A 23,112-nucleotide genomic window follows, 5' to 3' on the forward strand; every position below is an offset into this window, starting at 1 on the left:
ATAGTCGTGTTTGTTTGGATTTTGTGCAGTACTTGTGTCAATCCTTATCTGCAACAGGCCGGCATGAATGCAGGTTTTCAACTAAAATGTTTTATACTTACAATTTATAATTTATAATTACCGGTACATTCCTTATTTCACTCTGTTCTTTAATGCTCGAGACCCTACAGAATAGACCACCATAGAGCGGCTACATTGACACTGATCAGTATGGTGGTGATCTATGAGGTGTTAGTGTGTGTTGTGTTGGTACGAATGGATCAGATACAGTAGTGCTGCTGGAGTTTTTAAACACCTCCATGTCACTGCTAGACTGAGAATATTCCACCAACCAGAAATATCCAACCAATAGTGTCCTGATGGAGGACTAGAGGATCACAAACACAAACTGTACAGCAACACTGAAGAACAGGGTGAAAGAAGAATAATAATACAGTGTACAGAGACATGAATACAGGACTACAGTCTGTAATTATACAATTATATATGATCAGAGAAGCTGATAAGATGGACAGTGAATGTAGTGTACTTTTAACTACACAATGATAAATAACTGGAATTATACGTTTATGTGTATATCAAACTATTATATCCATACCACTATATAATCAAACTACACTAGTTTAACACAATACTTCTATTATAGACTAATGGAAACTCCTATACCTATGCAACATGCAAATTATTTAAGCAAATATCATTTAAATTAGATGGTTATTATAGTTTAGACTACTTCAACATATAATTTTACTAGAAACAATGTAAATACAATGCTTCCTAAACCACAATAAAAGCATAACTACACTAGATGAACACATTACTTTACTATACATGGCTCAAAATAGAACTAGAGCTACATTTATTCATCTATACATTTTAGTTCATTTCCTTGCAATCCTTCATTAATATATACAGTATACACACCTATTAAAGGTGTGGGTAGATGATGCTGCAGATGATCTTTGTAAGCTATATCAGCTATATCATCATTAAGTAAAAGAATTACTTACTAGATTACTAGATAGTTATAATATAATAACTGCTATATTACAAATACTTTCCTTAAGGTCCATTTCTAAATGTGCGTCATTTATTTTTACGACAATTTTAAACAAAAAGGATACGTTAAAATTTGTGTTTTAGATGTCATCCTAATACTGTTCAAAGTGCCCGTCTCTTACCGTGCCTCAATCAAAAAGCTGTTTGAACTGAAATATTTCTAAAACATAAATGTGAGTATGGGCGGAGCTTTCCTGCTGTAGGCTGAGCAAAATTGGTAAATACACTTTTGCACCCAGAAGAAAGTGTGGGATTGTAAAGTTATTCAGAAGGAAGATAAAAGTTACCAATACCAAAAAAGGTTAGTAATTTAGAATGACATGGTCCTATTCATTGAGGTACAGATACAGAGGTCTCAAATAATCCATCCCGTGACACCAGGCCTTATGAATGTGTGATGCCTTACAACAAACAGTTGATCCTGGTGCTGGACACGGTGGCTCCACACATGGATTTGTTGGTCACCCACTTATTTTGTTTTATTCTTTCAAATTTTAGAATACAAATATACTTTTTTGAGAAGACACCCTGTACTGCAACACTTAAAAGATTGTCATCAGTTTTTTACAGTACTGCTATCTGTACAGTTGGCATATGAACGAGAGAATGGCTGCAGTTAAACTGGTATTTCTTGCTTCTGGGCTCCCCGTACAGTTGTGGCATTTGTACTTTAAGCCACCACCCAGCAACACACTTTATACATGCATTTTGGGACTTAACACTGAAAGAGAAACAATCATGTGAGCTGACACAGCAAAGTAATAGTACAAGATTCTCAGGTTACATAACATTACATAGTTTTTTGGGTCCTGCTTACTTCAACAACATCAGACAGTGTTGTAAACAATACAGACGCTATTTTCCCAGTTACACATAAGATTTATAAGATGATAGGATCTAAAAGAGCTAAAAATGTTACACAATATATTACTATCCATTTACCAAAACAATGCCAAAAGCCTCTTAGCTCAGGTCAGAGTGATATGCAAATAAGTTTGTCTCAGTAGGGTAAAAATGAGTAAAAAGCAAAATTACTAAATTCTATGTTTTTATATTTTTAGAGACGTGTTTTTATCATTAACTACATTTTGCCACTATTACTTGGTTTCTGCTTAGTCCATGTAGAGAAGAACTGATAATAGAATCTTTTTGGAGCAGATAAATGTAAGCCTGAACGTGATGCCAGGCATGGGTTAGACGTATGAGGGTTCTTCCAATATATTGATGCTTTTGGTGCTGAGTGCATCAAATCCTCACAGCAATGCTTTATAGTCTAGTATAAAGTGGGGACAAACCCTTTTTAATATCCCTAATTTTGGAAGAAAAATAATGAGCAGCTGTCCCAATATGTTGTTCATGTGGTGTAGGTATTTTCCTTTTTTGACCCAGAATAAACCTAAAGCTGTTTAACTCAGTTATATAGACGTAACTGAATTGTAGTTGGTGGTGGTATTGAGGTGTTATCTAGTGAGGGTGGTGAGGGTGCTCTGGCTGCGGGTCTGAGCGCCCTCTGCTGGCCGGGCCTCAGTCTCAGACAGCACTAACCCGCTGAAAGGCCTGAAACAGGCGCGCTCCGCGGCTAACAGCAGCCCTGCGCCGCTGCGGGGGAGGCTCGGAGGGGCGCAGGCAGCGGGGCTGGTGGGTTCATGGGTGGTAAAGGCTGGAGCTTTTTAAGACAATAGAAAGATTTAAAGGCCCGACAGCGGGCAGACAGATACTCCCGGCCAGACCTCCGCCGATGGGTGTGGCAAACATTAGCAGCGTAACTGCGTCACCGTTTCGAGGGCGACGTCAGCGCGCTCCGCGAGCGTCCGCGCGGGCCTGGGGAGGTAATTGGCTGCGCGCGGTTGTGAAAGTGGAAAGTACCTCCTTGGAAATCCCCGCTGGCTTTTCCTTGTTGACATCAACTCGAAGGCTTTTCGGCTGGTTAAGCCCCGCTCCGCTCCGCTGTGTGAGAGAGAGCGTGTTATTGTGAGGAGGCTGGTGGTGCGGATCAGCCCGCGGTGTGAAGCGCCATGGAGCAGCAGCAGCGCGGTTAGCGGGGTTTAGCGCTCCGGACTGGGGGACCGAGGAGGCGCGGAGTCGCAGCTCTTTCTCTCGGGCTTCCGCTGCTGGATACCGACATATTGAGCAGGTAAGAGGCGCGCGGCCCCGGTCCGCCCCGCGATTATCCGTGTTGACTCCACACTGAGCCAAATGAGACGGAGTCGGTTCGGAGCGGGCCGCGGTGACTCGGTGTGTGAGTGAGAGCGGATGGACGGTGTGATTCTGAATGCCCGGGTCTGACAGCCATTGTTTGTGAAGACGCTCCTCACAGCCGCTTATTAAACACTCCGCGCAGCGGCGGCCCGCTGTCGGCCTCGCCAGTGTGAATGAGGAGTGTGTGGCAGGTAGTGGAGTGTGTGTGGCGGGTAGTGGAGTGTGTGTGGCGGGTTGTGGAGTGTGTGTGGCGGGTAGTGGAGTGTGTGTGGCGGGTTGTGGAGTGTGTGTGGCGGGGGTTTATTGTCTGTAAGGGACAGAATTACGTAATTGGAGCGCCAGCTCGCCGTCGCCGCTGCTTTACCCCGAGCGGAGCGGCGAGACGCAGCGGCTCCTATTGTTGTGCTGCAGCCGAGCAAAACACCCCGCCGCCGCCTCACCCCCGGTCCGCTCAGCCATTCTCCTCTGAGCAGCGTTTTACTGCGGGCAGAGACGGTGGGCATGAGTTGTGTGTGTGTGTGTGAGAGAGGCAGGGTATTTGTATAAGTTGTCCTCAGACAACCTCAGCCTGTGACTGAGCGCAGGAGAGCCTAAATGATGCCCTTGTAGGTTAGCTTAGCATCCTCAGGCACTTTCACTGACAGAAGATGAGAATCGTGTGTGTGTGTGTGTCTGCCGTCCGCAGACTGTAGTGTAATAGACCAAAAATTACCCTTTGTCCATCTCTGTCATCATGACCTCGAGGAAGTGTTTCACAATAAGGGTTTGGTAGTGTCCAACGTCAGGTGGCTCCATGGGCCCACCTGTTATATCTAACCCACATATTTACTCCAGCCTACATTGTCAGAGTGTATTGGTTGAGTAATTGGTTGAGTATTGTACATGTTGAGTAATGTCATTATTGCTGTTCTTTTCCCCCCAACAGAAATAATTTGGTGTCCCGCTCCTCTCCCAAGAACACAATGTCCCAGGGCCAGAACTTCCTGCCCAAGTTCCTGTTTGTCAGCAACCTTCTAAAGGCTGTAAAGATACGCGAACGTGTCCCCAACGATGTCGTGAAGCCCTCCTCCAGCGGCGGCCTGCTCCATCACCTGCGGGGCATGCACCGCTACACTCTGGAGATGATCCGCATGAGCCAGTTCCCGCAGGCCTTCTGCGAAGTCATCCAGGCAGCCATCTTGGACCGGGCCATGCAGATCTCCCTGGAGCAGGAGAAGAGGCTCAACTGGTGCCGAGAGGTCAAGAAGCTGGTGCCGCTCCGGACGAACGGTAAAGTCTTGCTTTTAGGTTGTCACATAGAAATGAGATTTGGCCAGCCTGAGCATCTCTTTTGGTAGCTGCTTTTTTGTGGGGATTTTGTACAAATCAGATTGGAGAGTCCTGCAGACTGAAAATTATGGATATACTTGGCTTTAGAGTGGTAAACTGGTTTGCCTTTAACACAGGGTATGTCTGTAGAGCAAGCTTACAGCTGAATACAAAGTTTTTTAGTTAGCCATCATCTAATAAGGATTTGTTTGTAATCATGTATAGCATTAACATAAAAGTTTTCTCATGTAGTGCAGATCCTGTTGGCTATTCACAGTTCCCTTTTTGCTTCATTAACGAATTGTGCCCATTTAAGGCCCTCTAGGCCTAACTGGCCCACTGCACATACAAATTTGTCTGTGGTGAACTCTGTTCAGTATAAGATAGACTTGCTAAAGGTTTGTGTATGAATTATGACAAGATCAAATAGTCAGTTGTGGATGTATATTGTGTTTGTTTTAAATGCCTGATGCACAGGCATTTTAGACATAGAGGGAAAATCCTGTAGCACCCCTTTTTGGTGTGATTTGATTTTAAGTGGCCCCACTATTGCGCTGTTAACTGTAAGCTCTAAGAGAGTTAAACATTTCTACTGTTAACTTGAGGTCAAGCTATTCTGCTTGCTTAGGATGAGTAATTTAACAAGAGGAAGCATCTGTGTACTTGCCCTTTTTGCTTCACTTTACAGTCACTTATGTTACAATAGCCCCACCTGAACAGAAGTGTCATGAAAGCTTGTGTTTTACAGAAAGTTGAAAGGAGACGTCGGCCAAAATGTATTGTTCATCACCTTTTGTCATGACTAGAACTTTTTCCTTAGTGTGTTTCCAAGATTGGGGTGACGGTGGTATTGTGGTGACTTCGAATCGTTTCAGAGTTGAGCTGTTGAATCCAGACATTTTATTTGCTGACTTTTCCTCTTGTAGCTAGCATCTAAAACAGTTAATTTATATGGTTTATTGTACATATGTTACTAATATAGATATTTGGACTCTGTGCAGCTTCCTCTGAATTAATCTAGTCTGGGAATTTTGTGTTTTGAAGTCGTTTGCGGATGTGAAAGTGTTGGAACTGAATGTGCTGCTTTGAATAAAAGACTTCTCAGAATGGATACCACTGGCTGCTGATTACTAGAATTCATAGTATCAGGTGACACTGGGACAGGGGTGAGGGAGAGCAGGACAATCCGTTCCAGTGTCTGTGCAGCTGACTCATTTTATTTTGTGTCCATGTCCTGAAGCTGCAACTGAAATGGCGATCCATGCTGATAAGGATGTGGTTGTGAGTGAGGAGCTGGGTATTTCTGACAATCACCTCCCTGTGTTTCATATCATTTTTTTCACCAGTTGTGCCAATGTGTTATTATAATTGATTTATAACATATAATATCCCCATACATGAAGAAATAATTTATGATGTGTGACCTGCATCAGGATACTTAATTAATTTTACATTTGATACATTTAAGATCCCTAGTTACGACATATAAACATTACTGACAAAAGCTCTCCTGTCAAGTTTGAAATTTCCATAGTCAATCCAGTTATACAAAGCTAATACTGTTTTTTTAAATGTCAAAAGCTTAGGATAGTGAAATGTAAAACACATTGTTTTATTGGAGGTATAGTTCTGTTTTTACACAGAGTGACACTTTGGTGTCATGGATATTGTAACGTTTCATAAAATGTGTCTAGTCATGTGGAAAATTTCTCAGTCCTCCCAAAACTATTTTCCTTCAAACAAAGGCCTGTTCTGCTTTGCTCACATTTAAGAGCTATTTATAGGACCTGTTTTTTACTCAGCCTTGATCTTGTGTGTTGAAATGTATTAAAGTCTATTCATTTTATTTTTTGATATTTGTTTTCATGCTTGGGTTGGGTTTCTTTTAAAATCCAAGGTAGTCTACACCTCGTCGCAGCCCTTTGGAACTGCTGGTTGTTGGTAAAGTTAGAAAAGGTACATACATTCCTGTAGCACGAGGCTCCTCCCCTTTGGAAAGTCCAGCCGCTCTGTAGCACAGCCCTGCTGTCTCAAGAGCAGACCAGGGGAAGAAAAAAGTTGAAGTGCGGCCTTACGGCACTTAATCAGAGAATCACATACAGGGGAAATTCCTCCCTGTTGTGTTACAGGCTTGTTTTAGACTAGTTTGTTACCAGGGCGCGCTCAGACGCTCACAAGTTGCACAACATTGAAAAAACCCTCGCCTTCAAACGGAATCTAGGGCTTAACTCTAATTCTGGTGTTAACAGGAGTTCAGCATGTGTGAAGTGTTGAAGCTGTCTGTAATACATGTAACCTATTTTTATTTGGTCTGACTTTACTTGAACAGGAGATCTTACTCAACATTTCTGCTGTCAGGGTTTTGGCTTATTAAGCCATTAGTGTTTTTGTTAATTAAGTCATAACCACTGTTTATCATTTGTTATAAATGGTGCTAAATGTAGTCACTACTGAGTCAGATTGTTCCCTAGATTACATATATGTGTGTTTATTTTTTGGATGTATGGCTAATAGAATAAGCAACACAGCACTGAGTTTTTATAAAGTATTTATAAATGCATATTAAATTTTTAATATTCCTAAAAAGTGAGGAATAAGTACATTGCTCTTTAAATGCAATGTGCATTAATACAAATGTATATTTAGTATCAAATAAGGGGCATTTAATTGTCCTAAAAACAATCTTATTTATTGAAATTGTTCCTGGGACAATATATCTTCCTACACACACTGAGCACTATATTCATGATGTTAGAAGAAGAAATACATCCTTGGTTATTATACAAATGTCTAACAAACAACACATGATCACACAGTTTATTAAGTCATTTTTATCCAAATCAGTATTATCTTTATTTAGTCACATTATTTTTCAGAGCTTGAGCAAATCTAGTGCCTGGCCTTCTAATTTGCTGTAAAATTGTAATACAGTAGTGTGCTATAGACTTTACACTCATTTTCCGCTCTAGGTACTGGGACAGGTTACCGGTTCTGTTCTTGTAGAAAGTCATATTTCCTCTTTAGAGAGATATATGGCCCCATGTAATAGATACCTTAAAAGAGTTCTAACAGCTTGGTGGAAATTCCCCAGTTCATTTTTGTCTCTCTGCCTGACAAAACACCTAACCATTTGTCATATCTCTTGCGGCCTCTGAAATCTTTATATCTTAGCAACAAAGCACAGTGTACATTGATAGCTGTTACAGCTCTTTTACCTACAGGTCTGCTACCTTTCAAATGTCTTCTAATGACGTATTTGGTCATGAGCTGCCTCTTTGGGTTTTTTAAAGGGGAAAATATACACCCTTCTGAACTTGTGGAGGCGGCCTACAAAAATACAGCAACCGCTACCACAAGTCTGTGTGCAGTGCATAGGCTCAACTCTGCTCTTTCTGCTGGCTTTGATTCTTATCAGAATAGTTGGTTTGGCTGTGTTTTAGGTATTTTAAGGTTATAGCGTTATGATAGAGTCAGTTTTAGAAAATGTGTTGATGTTTTTTAGGTTTATAATGACCATCTGTCAGTTGTGTTCTGTGTATTTCTGCCTATGGAAACACTTATGTGTGTTTAGATAGTGTGACCATTGACCCACTAATACTCTAAAAAAGCTCTAGACATACAGTTGTATGCTGCAGGTATTCAGGTAATAATTCTTTTTTTTTTGCTCTGTGTTTCTTCAGGTGATGGGAATTGTCTGCTTCATGCTGCCTCGCAGTACATGTTAGGAGTACAGGACACGGACCTCGTCCTGCGAAAAGCCCTTTACGCCGTGCTCAAAGAGACTGACACCAGTAATTTTAGAGCACGCTTTCAAACTGAGCTCCTTCACTCCCAGGAGTTCACCCAGACTGGCCTGCGCTACAGTACCAAGGTAGCTTATTCTCACCCTCACTGTATGCACACACCAGAGCAGCACTCTGAATTCGTCAGTTTTCTCTTTTCTGTCCCACATTTACTGGCCATTTTTGTGAGTGTTATTTCTGGGCCGTATTTCATGTACCAGTAGTGACGTTATCGAGGCAGATTCAAGAAAAGCCCTTTTATCTTTTCAGAACTGGGAAGAGGAGTGGGAGAAGATAGTTGAAATGGCATCTCCTGTATCCAGCAGTAATGGCCTACAGTTTGACTCCCTGGAAGATATTCACATCTTTGTGCTATCGAATATCCTGCGCAGACCAATTATTGTCATTGCAGGTAGATACTTCTCTGTAGGTTTTTATCTTTTGGTTAAAGTTAATAAAAATTGGGAAGATTAAGGCAAACACTTTCTTTTATTAAGTTTACTGTTTTCTGTAATTTAACAGATCAAGTGCTGAGGAGTATGAAGTCTGGTTCCTCCTTTTCACCGCTCAATGTGGGTGGCATATACCTTCCTCTTCATTGGCCCCCAGAAGAGTGCTACAAGTATCCTATAGTCCTCGGCTACGACTCCCAACACTTTGCCCCCCTCATAACTGTCAAAGACAGTGGTCCAGGTATATCCCAGACATTGTTAAAACTGTCAGTATTGCCTTCTGATTAGTGACTGTTTTTGGCTAGTATTGTTTTATGCATTGTTATGTGTTGATCCTCTCTTTAGAGTTTCGAGCAGTTCCTCTGATAAATCCTGGCCGGGTGGGCTTTGAGGAACTGCGTATACACTTCCTTACTGAGAAGGAACAGCAACAGAAGGAGCGGCTGTTAAACGACTACCTGATGATCATGGAGATCCCCGTCATTGGCCTGGGCTATGATCCCACACAGATGATCAGAGCAGCTCGGTATGAGACAATGACATACTTCTGTGGGAGCCATGAGTGTTTCCCGCTTAGACTGTAGATGATTTTGAAAAGTATAAATTTAAATATACCTGTGACTGGTAGTTAGTTTGTTAAGGTTACTGAAGTCCTTGTTAAGTACTGAGGTCCTAACCCTGGTACTTCAGTACACCTGCATTATATTGCCAAAATAATCTGCTTTTTTAACTAATTTCATGCAGCTCTCTATACTTTACTGTTCTTGAGCTAATTTTAAGCTACATGAAGTTTGGAGGTCTGTAGTGTTTGACGCTGACAGAGCGGGTTGCCGTCATTATCAGTCACCTCCTCTTTGTTATACTACTGACAGTTGGCTGTGAAATATTTAGTAGTGAGGAAATATCATGACTGGTCTTGTTGCACATGTGAAATCCTTAAACGCTCCCTGCTGGAATTTCTTTCTTTCACTAATGTTTGTAGAAGCAGTCTGCATGCCTAGGTGCTTGCTTTTATACACATGTGGCCATGAAATGATTAAAGCCTGAGTTTCTGTAATTTGGGTGGGGGAGTGAATACTGTTGGCAGTATAATGTACCAGCCACAAGGGCTAAAACAAAATAATCTGCTATATAACCATTCCTATATTGATTCAACAGAAAGCATTAAAATATCCAGATCATGGGCTCGGCTTATAAAAGATATGTGTCATATTCATTCTTTCATTAATTCTCTGTTTAGGCTTGATGAGGGAAACCTGCCTGAGGACATGAACCTTATGGAGGACTACCTGCAGCTGGTCACCCACGAGTACAAGCGCTGGCAGGAAGACAAGAAGTCTTTGTGGGCTCCCCAGTCACAGCGTCCTCCTCTGTTCTCTGTTTCTCAGCTGTCCCTTATCGAGATCCGCTGCGCCACACCTCGCTGCACCTTCTACGTTTCTGTGGACACGCAGCCACACTGCCACGAATGCTTTGAGAAGCGTCAGGCTGGCCGGAAGCTGGAGGCTGTGGCTAACCATGCCAATTCCTCTTCGGACACAGAGGGCTGCGGTAGGTCGGCCACTACGGAGCGCTCTGTGATCCCCAGCCCTCGCTCAGCACCACCTCCCACCGCCCCCAGTCTGAGCCTGTACAGTGAAACACACGCCATGAAGTGCAAAACAACCGGCTGTCTGTTCACACTTAGCGTGGAGCACGATGGCCTGTGCGAGCGCTGCTTTGCTGCTCGCCAAAGCAGGCTGGCCGGAAACGGGCCACCCCAAGGACCCTCCCATCACGGCTGGGGACAGGGTTGGGTGCTTGGTGGCCGGGAGCGAGAGAAGGAGCGAGAGCGTGAGAGAGAGAGGGACAGCGAGCACTGCAGTGCGTGTCGACAGGAGGCCACACGGACATTCAACGGACTCTGCCCGTCCTGCATGCAGAGAACGGTGGTTTCAGAGCGGAGTGACACTCAGCAGCTGGAGCCAAGGATGGAAGGCTCAGTGTGGACGCCGCTAAGGGATCCAGAGCGCACGGGCACTGGTGGCCACGGTTGGCAGACCCAGACAGCGCGGCAGTGCAAGCGCTCAGGCTGCCAGTTCTTTGGGACGCCCGAGAAGCTGGGATTCTGCACTATATGTTACGTGGACTTTCAGACCAATCACCGTAAGTGCAATGAACAAAAAGTCCACAGTAATGTGGCATACAGTGAATTACAGCTTTAACGTAATGCACATGCTTACACAACCACTAGAGTGAGACAAATTTTACAAGGGAAGCAGAAGCCTTTTATACTTTCATCTGGTGGCTGTGCTTGTAGTGGTTGTAGAAGAAGTTGGAGTAGCAGAACTATTAGTGTTTATTAACTGTTAGTACACTAAACAGTTTTTTTTACTCTAAAATGGGTTTACTCATTCTACATTATTCATTTTTACTGAGTACCATCGTAGTAAACCACAATACTGACTGCAACATCCATAGCCAAAGGAAATTTAGACAGAAGCAAGTGTGGGGTAACAGTTTTTTTTTAAAGAGGTAACGGGATACTGAAGAAGAGTATGAGTATTAATGTGCCTTTTGTTCATGCAGAAGCAGCCTCTGTGGTGGTGCCACCTAGACATACTTCGGAGGCAGGCTTTCAGAACCTCCGGTGTCGGGGCCAGGGGTGTGGTGCAGTGGGCAAGGCCATGCTGGAGGGCTACTGCAACAAGTGTTATGTGAAGGAGCAGAGTGCCAGACTTACCCAGGCTGCTAGCAGAGGCTCCAGTTCCCCTCCTCTAGTCATGGTGAGTCACCTTAGTGTATGCCAAAGGTTTTCATGCAGAATGTGATCTTTCAAGAGGAGCTTATCCTAAAACACAAAGTGTTTTGAGTGAAGTCATTGAGTGAAGTGAGTCACAGGCTCATGAAATCACTAAAATGTTAGAGTGAACATTCTAAATATATCTGACCAGGCAAAACTTTATAATGTTTTTTCCCCTCTCTGCCACACAGCGAGCTTCAAAACCACGTCCACCGGCGACACTTAACCAGGCCCAGTGTCGGCGAAGCGGCTGTAAGAACCTGTCGCCCGGCTGTACTGACCTGTGCCCGGACTGTCTGAGCCGCGGACAGCGCGAGGGCAGGCGTGCGCAGGCGCCCAAAGAGAAGAGCAAACAGCGCTGCAGGACGCAGGGCTGCGACCACTACGCCAACCAGGAGAAGCAAGGCTACTGTAATGAGTGCGACCACTTTAAGCAGATCTACCGAGGCTGACCGAAACCAGCTTTCAGTCTAAAACAAAAGGGACTAGAACCTTGCACACTGACGGGCAAAAAAAGGAATCCTTTGGCTAACCTGCCCATCTGCTTTGGGCAGTGCTAAAGAACCTGCCGGTGCTGTAGAACTGGTGATTACCTCTCAAGCTAAGTTTTGATCATTTTTGTATCGTGTGTATTGGACCCAGGTTGGGGGTGTTGACGTAACAAAAACTGATGATACACTGGCATCCAGTCGCATACATCTGTGGTATCTCTGATTTATATCGAACAGGGTAATAGATTGTAAACAATTTTTACATTGCCAACAAAATTGGGGGAAGCGACTTAAAAGGATTTTTTTTTCTTTTTTCCTGATTGTGAGCTGACAACAGTGCAGTTTGACCAAAGTTACCTAAAGAATGATTATGACCAAGCCAATGTACATCACCACTGTGGACTACGGTAAGCCAGTGGGGCCTGTAGAAAATACAGGAGCAAGAGCTACAGGGTTTCAAAGTTCGCCGAAAGACAGCATTTGATAATTTATTTGATACTTCTTAGGTTAAGTGCCAATGAGAGTTTTGCAAAGCAGTGCTCCAGTTTTATTTCCTGCTGTACCATTTGATGTCTGCTGGCAGTACGGACCTGTTGCCTTTTGAGATTGATATATATTTTTTTCGTATTACTTTTTTTTTTCTTTAGTTTTCGTCATTGCTGGACGTCTTTGTGTGTGTCCTGCTTGATCTTGAAATGATTATACACCTGATTTTGCCTTGCTAGACTTTGTTCAGTATCTTTTTACTGGCTATGGCACTGGAATATGTTGGATATGTTCTAACATTTTTGCGTAGCTTAAGATGAAAGAATTTCCGAAGTGCAATAACGCTGGTTTTCCACCTCACCTCCTTAATCGAGAGCATGTGACCACTCACACGTGAAGCAGTCAAAATAACACTGATGGGAAATGCCACACCAAAAAAAAAATAAAAGTGCAACAGAAGAGAAATCCCAGTTAGGATTAACGTTAAGTTTAGAAAAAGGAAATAAAAAAAGAACAGTGATCCAAATGTAAACACACCTGTGTGTTGTGCACACCCTCTCTTAAATCTGTGAATATCCGTCTGCTTTTTTTTTCTCTCTCTCTCTCTATTTTTGCAAGGGATCTTCATTCCCTTGGCTGTGCTTCTTTGCTACATTCACACAATGCCTCTATTGCATACATTTGGTATGCAAAACCGTCTCTGGCTCTCGGCGCTCGCAATAGATGAGCATGGAAAAGTCGTTGGCTACTGTGGCTTTGCTGAGAAAAAAAACTTCTGTGTAATACATTCCCATTCCTGGCGTCTACTATTGTGCTAACACATGTAACTTGTGGTGACATATGAGAAATACAACCATGTGGGCCCGTACGCAGACATGTGCTTTAGTCCAACGACACATTCGAGAAGAGTTCGCAGTCAAATTGTAAGTAGGAATCTGAGTGTCTGCTCGTCAACTACTGGATCTGAATTCAGTTCAGATGATCACAAATTTGCACAATACTTAATAAGCTGCTCTGTAATTAGTTGAGGTACTTCTGACTTACTTCTGACATAGTGACATTCCAACTATAGACCTAGATGACAATATGAATTTGTGCAAACTTTCATATAGAGTATTGTATGAAAACTTTTTTTGGGGAGGGAGGTGGGGGGAGTTGTTTGGTATTTATTCACAGCAAACATTATCTGTATTGTGTTTGATGAATTATTTATATGTTGGTCTGAAATAAATTATTTTTAATAGTAAAATTGAAATTTGCCTCCTGTCTATTTTCAGATCTATTTAGCAGTGATGGTATGTTCATTGGTTCTTTTTTCTTTTAGACAAACCAGCCTCTTTGCACTTCTGATCAGAGTTTAAGCTTTTCTGTGAATTTTGCTGGACTTCCAAAGCATCTGCTTCCAGCCACGTTTTGGTAGCACTTTTATGTGTAGTTAAAATTTTACCTTGCTTTAAAGGCTTTATTGAGCTTCATTTCAGATCTTCAGTCAACTGTTTAGAGAAGCCCAATTGTAGTTCATTGTGTTTAAACATGGTTGCAGCTAACAGCCTAACCATCTGTAATGAGTAATGAGATCATATGAGGGTGGACGGGTATCTGAACGTTTTCATGTGACACAATTGTAAGTTTTTCACTTCCAAGATAATAATGTCACTGCTATGTTAGTGTACCAGCCATGCGGAAATACTCGTTAATCCAGAAACTAACTGGACAGCACCGGTTATGTTTCAGACTGGTATCGAAACTAACTGACTGTGTATGATCAGACATCTGGATAATAGTGTTTTTATACGAAGGTTTTTCAGTGAAGCTAAATTAATGGTACATAATCAGAATGCACATGTCTAATGTACAGTATAGTCATGTAAAAAGTAACAAATGAGTAATCTGTTAACAGTGAGGAAGGAAAAATGTAATGGCTCCAACTGACTTTGAGTTTAAGGCCCCCTTTTTGGGTGATAATACTGGTATTAATAAGGATGGAACATTTTTAAAAGCTGCTTCCCGAAAGGGTTGTATGTATATGCAAGATTAATTAACAGTGTGTTCCTCTAAATGTATTTATATATGTGTATATGCTTAAATATACACTATTTGTATTTAATCTACTGCAGCAACATGATATAAATGATGTTCTGTAATAACAAAAGTTTGGTAGAAGGACCACGTCCGAACTCTGCGTTCTAACTCCACCCCGTTCAATCAACCGTCTTATAAATACCTCCCCTAACTAACTACCTCTCATGACGAAAGTTCGCAACCCACCTCCTCCCCAACAACCCCCTTTTATTACTCTTCCACTTCTTATTTAATAAAAGGGGGGGGATATAACTGCATGCTTCTTCAGCACGCAGTTCAGAACCCAGGCCCAAATTTCCCTGAGTTCCCTCCCCTTTTTCCTTCTTCTTTGTCTACTTATTTAGGCGTGGTCCGCACTTAGCAAAATATAAATTATAATCCAATCGTCCACTGTCAACTTCTATCTGGGGCGGGGTCCGGGTTTCAATATTTTAAATATAAACTTAGCTTTCTCCCCGGTACAAATAATATATTTTTATGTAAATTGTCATTATTTAATAAATCTTATTATAAAAGCTCTCATTAAGATCAAATAATCTGCAGTTAGCTCAGCTGGCCTGGTCAGTCTGTTCTCAGTCTGAGGGCAGATAACCAGCCAGTTACAGTGTTTTCACTTTTTAACAAGTGGAACCTAAATGAAGTATAAAAAAGACAAATTAGACCGGTTTTCAATTTGAATAAAAAGATAGAAATGTGTGAGAAATGAGTATGAATGTAGGACCTGATTGAGAATGTTGTGTGGGTCATTACCAGAAATGGATCTTTGAAGTAATGAAACATACCAGACCTCCTTGAAATTTTTATAAACATTTCCTAACCTTTGAAAAACTCTTTAATTGCATCGTTGGGCCTCTGCAGTACCCTCAGAGGTTTAACTGTGCTATAGGCGAGGATGATGTGTCCGTGTACTTTCAGTCAATTAATAATACCGCCCCCCCTGCTGACATCCAACCATCTCCGTCTCACTGCTATCAGAGGCACATGGCTCAGCCCAATCAGCACTTCCTCCTGCCCTGCCTCTAAACCCATACATCACCCAGTGCTACTCTCAAACTACTGCCTTTTTTTTATTTTTATTTTTTTAAGTTGAGCTGAGGGTGGAGTCAGCCAAAATCGACGGGTTAAGTTACCTTTTAACCCAATATCTTGCGGCGTGTTCAGTCACTAATGTGTACGGTGATATTTATGCAGTCAGAAACATTGCAGAGTTTAAGATGATGGCTATTATAAGATTAGTAATCATTTTAACAGCTGACACCAGTATTAGTCATTTAGTTTGAGAGTGAAAACCAGTACAAGTCATCCAGCCAGGTGAGAACGAAACACACAACAGGGAACCGACTCCCTAGAAAAGTTTCATTTTAGACTGGATGGCTGTTTTTACTGTAAGGTAAAGGCTGTGAGTGCTGACTGTAATCTGCCTGAAGCAGAGTCACCATGAGCTGGAAGATGGCTGAGCTTGTGTCACTTGTTTCAGGAAGTTTTGTGGTGACGGGTTACAACACGTATGCTTTGTAAGTTTTTTCCTCTGTTTGTCTGTAATTTTTGTCTTTCTAACAATTTGATTTTGAAAGTCAGCCTACAGGTTGAGGCAGCCCCCTTCCCATGCGATCACGATGGAGCGCTCGCACTGACTCACAGCTGGAAGGAAAGAGTGTATAAGAAGGTGTGAGAGAGGGAGGGGATATTTGTTGAGAGGGAGAGGTGACATTTTGGAGGTGAGGGGGAAGAACCGGCAGCTTCGTGGGCGGCAGGAAGCCCACAACCTGCCTAAACTCTCAAAATAACACAGCATGCAAAGCAGGATATGCTAACACAGCTAACATGCTACTGCACCGCCACATCCGGTACCTGTCCAGAGTTTACACACATTCTTCTCTAGCTTTCCCCTCTATCAATACTTAAATATAATAATATATTTATAGTGGCATGAAAAAGTATTTGCCCCCCCCACCCCCCCCCCCCCACACACACACACATATTTCTTTTGTTTTTTGTCATACTGATGTTATTGAGATATCAAACAAACTTTAATATCAGACAAAGATATTCTAAATAAATATAAAAGCAATTTTATGCTTAAGGGGAAAAAAAACTATCCAAACTAATCTAGCCCTGTGTAAAAGGATAGTTTGCTTCCTAAATCTAATATATTGGTTTTGCAACTACAGTCCAGCTTTACCAATAACTTTTCACATCTCTAGGGAAATATTGTGTTTCGCTTTTCTTTGCAGAATTGTTTTAATTCAGCCAGATTTAAGGATTTTCAAGCACAAACAGCCTGTCACAGCATCTTAAAGGAGAACTCCTGTGTAAAATGGACCTTTGGTCAGCCCTTACTTCAACTCGCATAAAGCATCTGCACCCGCTATCAGCCCTAACTCTAACTCCCATAATTTACCTGCACCTACTATCAGACCTCACTCCAATTCCCATAATTCACCTGTACCTACTATCAGACCTCACTCCAATTCCCATAATTCACCTGTACCTACTATCAGACCTCACTCCAATTCCCATAATTCACCTGTACCTACTGTCAGACCTCACTCCAACTCCCATAATTCACCTGTACCTGCTGTCAGACCTCACTCCAACTCCCATAATTCACCTGCACCCTCTATTAGACCTCACTCCAACTCCCATAATTCACCTGCACCTACTATCAGACCTCACTCCAACTCCCATAATTCACCTGCACCCACTATCAGTCCTTACTCCAACTCCCATAATTCACCTGTACCTACTATCAGTCCTTACTCCAACTCCCATAATACACCTGCACCTACTATCAGACCTCACTCCAACTCCCATAATTCACCTGCACCCACTATCAGTCCTTACTCCAACTCCCATAATTCACCTGTACCTACTATCAGTCCTTACTCCAACTCCCATAATTCACCTGCACCCACTATCAGTCCTTACTCCAACTCCCATAATTCACCTGTACCTACTATCAGTCCTTACTCCAACTCCCATAATTCACCTGCACCCACTATCAGACCTCACTCCAACTCCCATAATTCACCTGTACCTACTATCAGTCCTTACTCCAACTCCCATAATTCACCTGCACCCACTATCAGTCCTTACTCCAACTCCCATACAGACCTCACTCCAACTCCCATAAATCACCTGCACCCACTATCAGACCTCACTCCAACTCCCATAATTCACCTGCACCCACTATCAGTCCTTACTCCAACTCCCATAAATCACCTGCACCCACTATCAGACTTCACTCTAACTCCCATAATTCACCTTTACCCACTATCAGACCTCACTACAACTCCTATAATTCACCTGCACCTAATATCAGACCTCACTCCAAATCCCATAATTCACCTGCACCTATTATCAGAAGCACTTTAAAGCACCCGTACAATCAGTTCAGGTTATCATATCAGAGCGTAGTGTAGGGTAGTAAACTATAAATCCTTCTAGCACTGGACTGTGTAGCAGGGGAACTGTAATGTGGAGTTACGACGCTCTGACTTAAGTGCAGTCAAATGTTTAGCGCAGGGGTCAATAAGAGCCGGACTGTGGTCCGGGTCCAGACCCAGACGTTGTCCAATGTGGACCCAAACCGATAAACTACAGATAAGGATTCTGACAGTGTTCATTTAAAGCGGCGGAACTTTAATTGTTCACACTGCAGCAACGTGGAATTGCTCCCAATCGCTTTCTCTCTCCGCTTTAGGGCATGTCGCCTAAAAGAGCAAGCAATTTACCTGCCACCAGCAAGAATGTGTAGAGTTGTAGTTCAGTGCTGTGTATGAATAAGACGCTGTTCTTTTTTTATCGCCCGGTGAACCCTGCTAAAGCATCCAGCTCAGGACCAGCTGGTCCTCCATCTCTGTTATCCTACAAAGGGGATCTTAAAGCACAAAAAAGTCTAGTTCAACCTGTGGTGTGTGTGTGTGGTGCTGAAGCCCTGTCCGCGTGGCGCTGATTGGCTACCGCCCAGCGAAACTCGCTTCTCATTTGCATAAAGTTGAATTTTTTATTTTTTTTTGCCGCTCGCTTTGCCACTTTCGTGCCCCTGCCACCACTCTTTATAAAAACAGTTGGAGTGTGCAGTGTGTGTTTTGCGGCACAGTAAAGGCACAGACCAATCAACAAATGCTCTCCTCTGCCAATCAGATCTGTGCAGACCGCTGCCCCGGCAAGTAAATTGGGACGCGTCCAGGAAAAAACGCCTTTATGAAGAAACTAAAGACACGCAGAGCGAGATAAAGAGACAGGGGAGGAATGTACACAAAATCTGGCCAGAGAGGCATTTTATTATTATTATATGTATATTTATTTAATCATAATTCAAACAACCTCACGGGATGTATCATACATTTTATATATATATATATATATATATATATATATATATATATATATATATATATATATATATATATATATACACACATATACAGGTTATAGCACTGAATCATAACACAAGTTAACTGGCGACGGTCTTGGACTGACGGAATTTTCTCCAACTGGACCGTACTGAAATCTAATTAAATACCCCTGGTTTAATAATGAGTAATGTTCTTACATTTAAGCAAGTCAAGATAAATGTATATCTTGTAAAATTTAAAGAGCTTTACATAAACTGTGATAAAAATATGAATAATTCAGTATATTTAAATAAATATTCAAATGAACATGAGACTATACTGACCCATTTTGTGTGTGCACAACTTGTTGACTGGTTACTGGTCCTACAGAACATTATATAAATACTGGTGAATTTTACTGTAAATTAATGTAAAGTGTTACCAAGAGCATCCATCACTCCCCAGTCCTCTATAAAGTTCATGACACATTTAGTGTGCAGAGAATAATAAGAAACAGGCTGGGGGGTGATAAATGTGGTTTTGAAGATGTACAGACTACATGTAGTTTTCTATAGGAGGCTTTCTACTAAAACAGTGTTGAGTGGACCATGAACAGAATGGTTCAGTCCTTATTTATAACTAAACCAGGTTTTATTAGACACCATGTTAACTGTGCCATTCATTATTCTCAGCTCCACAGTGAGACTAATCAGCATGGTGGTGCTGTGTGAGGTGTTAGTACAGTGGCTTGCAAAAGTATTCATACCCCTTAAACTTTTTTTTTTTACATATTGTCACCTTACAATCACAACTTATGTATTTTATTGAGATTTTAAATGACAGACCAACACAAAGTATTGCATAAGTGTGAAGTGGATTAAAAATGATACATGGTTCTCAAGTTTTTTTATTAAACAAAAATCTGACAAGTGTGTTTACTCTAAAACCCCTAAATAAAACCAAGAGAGGTCAGAGATAAAGTTGTGGAGAAGTTTAAAGCACGGTTAGGTTATAAAAACACATTCCCAAGCTTTGAGCATCCCAAGGAACACTGTTCAATCCATCATACAAAAATAGAATAAGCATTCTACACCTGAAAACCTATCAAGGCATGGCCATTCACCCAAACTGAAAGATCAAGCAAGTAGGGCACCGGTCAGAGAAGCAGCCAAGAGGCCCATGATCACTCTGGATGAGCTGCATAAATCCACAACTCAGGTGGGAGAATCTGTATACAGGACAACTATCATAAGTCATGTGCTCCGAAAACATGGCCTTTATGGAAGAGTGCCAAGAAGAAATCCATTGTTAAAAGAAACATATAAATTGCTGTTTGCAGTTGCAGCAAATATATGGAAGATGGTTCTGTGGTCAGATGAGACCAATGTTGAACTTTCTGGCCTAAATGCAAAGCGCTATATGGGGAAGAAAAGTAACACTTCTTTTCACCCTAAACACACCATCCGCTCTGTAAAACAAGGTGGTGGTGGCTTTAGGCTGTAGAGATGCTTCTTTTTCAGCAGGGACAGAGAAGCTGGTCAGAGTTGATGGGAAGATGGATGGAGCTAAACACAGGGCAATCCTGTAAGAAAACCAGTTGAAGGCAACATAAGACTTGAGACTGGGAAAGAGATTCACCTTCCAGCAAGACAATGAACCTAAAACATACAGCCAGAGCTACAGTGGATTGGTTTAGATCAGAGAATATTTATGTGTTAGAATTGGCCCAGTTTTAAATCACATTGAGCTTCTTTGGCAAGACATAAAAAATTGCAGATGCTCTCCATCCAACTTGAGAAACAGATATAGCACTATAGCCTGTAATTATAGAACTGCAGTGTCCTATATGATCAGTGGAGCTGAAAAAGTTGGACAGTATGTGTAGAAGCAAGCAGTTCTCATAATATTCTAATATGACTGTGTGTATTGATAGGTTTGGAAATGATATAATAATTTGCTATATGATGGTAAAGTATGTTATTACTGGAAACTAATGTAAACTTTAATTTAGTCTCTTTTAATACCTTGTTGCTCATGCTATTGTTGGATATTTCAAATAATTGTTAATAATTTGGTGTGGTATTGAATACGGTAAAATATTATTTCTTAGAGAAACAAACCAATTCCAATATTGAAAAAACAATAGACTATATTGATGGTTCTATTGTATGAAACAAAAAAACAATTAACAAAAAAACAGCAGCTGCTTCAACCCCTTCTTGGACCTTCACTGGGGTCTGGTTTTAGTGTATGTGTCTGTCCCAGTGACACCATTAACTGTGGGCTTGTCTGTACTAGATTTGAAACGGTTCCCAGATCAGAAAGCCCCTAAAAGGAAGTAGAGTGTGCCCAACAAAACTGAAAAAGAAAAGCTAAACTCAGGTTGGACACCACAGGGTTTTACTGCCCAGCGATGTGCAGTCACTGGGTGTGTGGAATAGAAAGGGAATTCCATATTTATTACTACTGGGTTATATATTCTTGATCTGCCCATATCTGATGAGTCAGGAAAAGTTCCACATCTGATCTAATCTCACGGTGCATTCCAGGAACAGCTTCACTCAACACTTCCAGTCAGGCTTTCTGAAACAATGGACAACTAAATAAATGTAAAGGTTTTAGTGGAAACATGTGACAGTACACTACATCTAATAGTGAACGATATAGGGAATTAAATGTGGTGTTGAGATTTGGAACTGCACTACAGGATGGCTTTCATATCATACAGTGTACTACTCCTTATATTAAGAAGCGATTCTGTACGCAGCTACAAATATGGTAGACTTAAGTCTCAAATTCACAGATATCCAAATGTAATGTTTGTAATAAATCTAAAATATAATTAATATATATAATTAGTTAATTAGTTAATTATATAATATAATTAGTTAATTAGGTCATTAGTTTCAAGGAACAGCTGACACATCGTCACGAGGTGTGGAAAGCACCTGAGGTCTAAAGTTCATGGCGCTGTTTTGTTATAAGAAAGTGAAAGAAAAGACCCCGGCAGTACCCTTCCTCACGCAGAGTCCTCACAACTGTCCTCACAACACTCTGGGAAAAATAATATAAATATAACAGAGCAATATCATATCAGGTGGATCAAAACTGAAAGTTTCTCACGTGCTGAGCGGCTGAGAGAACAGGGCTGGGAACAGGCGCGATCTGTACATGAGTGCCTGATCTGGGGCCCTTTTAGCGCTCTTAGGGGCCGAGCTGACTCACCCTTTGTTGAGCAACTGGATCCCGTAAATGTAACTAGTATTTCATTCTGATTCAAGAAGGGCAGCGAGCTCTGAGTTCTGAGTTCTGGGGGTTGTCCCCAGTCATTACGACACTTTTACAGCCTGAGATCGAGTCAAATGAAGCTCGTCTGAGAACCCCCACAGTACAGCTCCAGCACAGCTATGGTGGGGGAGTACACTCGGGGAACATTTGAGCCCTTAAAGGGGAACCACTTGAGGGTTCTGGTGTTTTTATTTTTAGGGGGCAACTTTTCAGCAAGTTACTATTTGACTCACAGTCCCAACAGCTAGACACTACTGCAGAAACCTTGCAGAAGAAAAATGGCAACAATGGTAGAGTTTCCTGGTAGAGTTTAGCATTATGGCCCCACACATCTCTGAGGCTTCATCATGTACAGATTTAAACCTCTGAAAGATCCTGTACATTTAGGGACATTCTGTATCAGGTAGGATGTTACCTCACAACTCACAAATTAAAGTGTTAAACAGACGTTTCTGCTTATGATATGAGCAGTGTATCGCTATGACACTAAGCTGTTAGCAGAGAGTGAATTATGTTAGAGGAAAAGAGAATGGGAAGCTTCCTCTTGGAAAAGAAAACTGATTTGCTAATGGTGTTAATAAAGGTGAGGGAAATGCCAACTGGTGTGATCATTTTTGAGAATTTTTTAAAAAATCCAGTCTTCAGAAAGATTAGACCACAGGTGTCCCAGTAAATATGCTGAATAATCACGACTTCAGCAAAACAGCTGTGATCAAAACTAGTGTTTGAAAGCAGTAGCAGGTACAATTATACTGCTTTTCATGAATTAAGGTATAAAAAGCTCTACAGAATGTCCAACACCATAAACACCACAGACTAAACCTGAGCTAAAACTCTGCTCTG

General features: G+C 41.7%; 1 protein-coding gene across 1 annotated transcript; it reads left to right on the forward strand.

The window, feature by feature from the left end:
• Nucleotides 1-3,058: 3,058 nt before the first annotated feature.
• tnfaip3 (tumor necrosis factor, alpha-induced protein 3) lies at nucleotides 3,059-13,261 on the forward strand. The gene is made up of 9 exons (XM_007247333.4): nucleotides 3,059-3,193; nucleotides 4,184-4,527; nucleotides 8,247-8,437; nucleotides 8,619-8,760; nucleotides 8,871-9,041; nucleotides 9,146-9,326; nucleotides 10,041-10,945; nucleotides 11,369-11,565; nucleotides 11,774-13,261. The coding sequence occupies exons 2-9, from the start codon at nucleotides 4,221-4,223 to the stop codon at nucleotides 12,032-12,034; spliced, it is 2,355 nt and encodes a 784-aa protein (XP_007247395.3). The 5' UTR covers nucleotides 3,059-3,193; nucleotides 4,184-4,220; the 3' UTR covers nucleotides 12,035-13,261.
• Nucleotides 13,262-23,112: the final 9,851 nt, after the last annotated feature.

This window comes from Astyanax mexicanus, chromosome 7, assembly GCF_023375975.1.
Source record: "Astyanax mexicanus isolate ESR-SI-001 chromosome 7, AstMex3_surface, whole genome shotgun sequence".
NCBI classification, from domain to species: Eukaryota; Metazoa; Chordata; class Actinopteri; order Characiformes; family Acestrorhamphidae; genus Astyanax; species Astyanax mexicanus.

What these genes read in the sequence shown, in the direction of transcription:
- tnfaip3 (XM_007247333.4), top strand. Translation starts at nt 4,221, where the DNA reads ATGTCCCAGGGCCAGAACTTCCTGCCCAAGTTCCTGTTTGTCAGCAAC. An exon ending in CAGATGATCAGAGCAGCTCG is followed by an intron (nt 9,327 to 10,040) that starts GTATGAGACAAT and finishes TTCTCTGTTTAG; the next exon opens with GCTTGATGAGGGAAACCTGC. An exon ending in GGACTTTCAGACCAATCACC is followed by an intron (nt 10,946 to 11,368) that starts GTAAGTGCAATG and finishes TTGTTCATGCAG; the next exon opens with AAGCAGCCTCTGTGGTGGTG.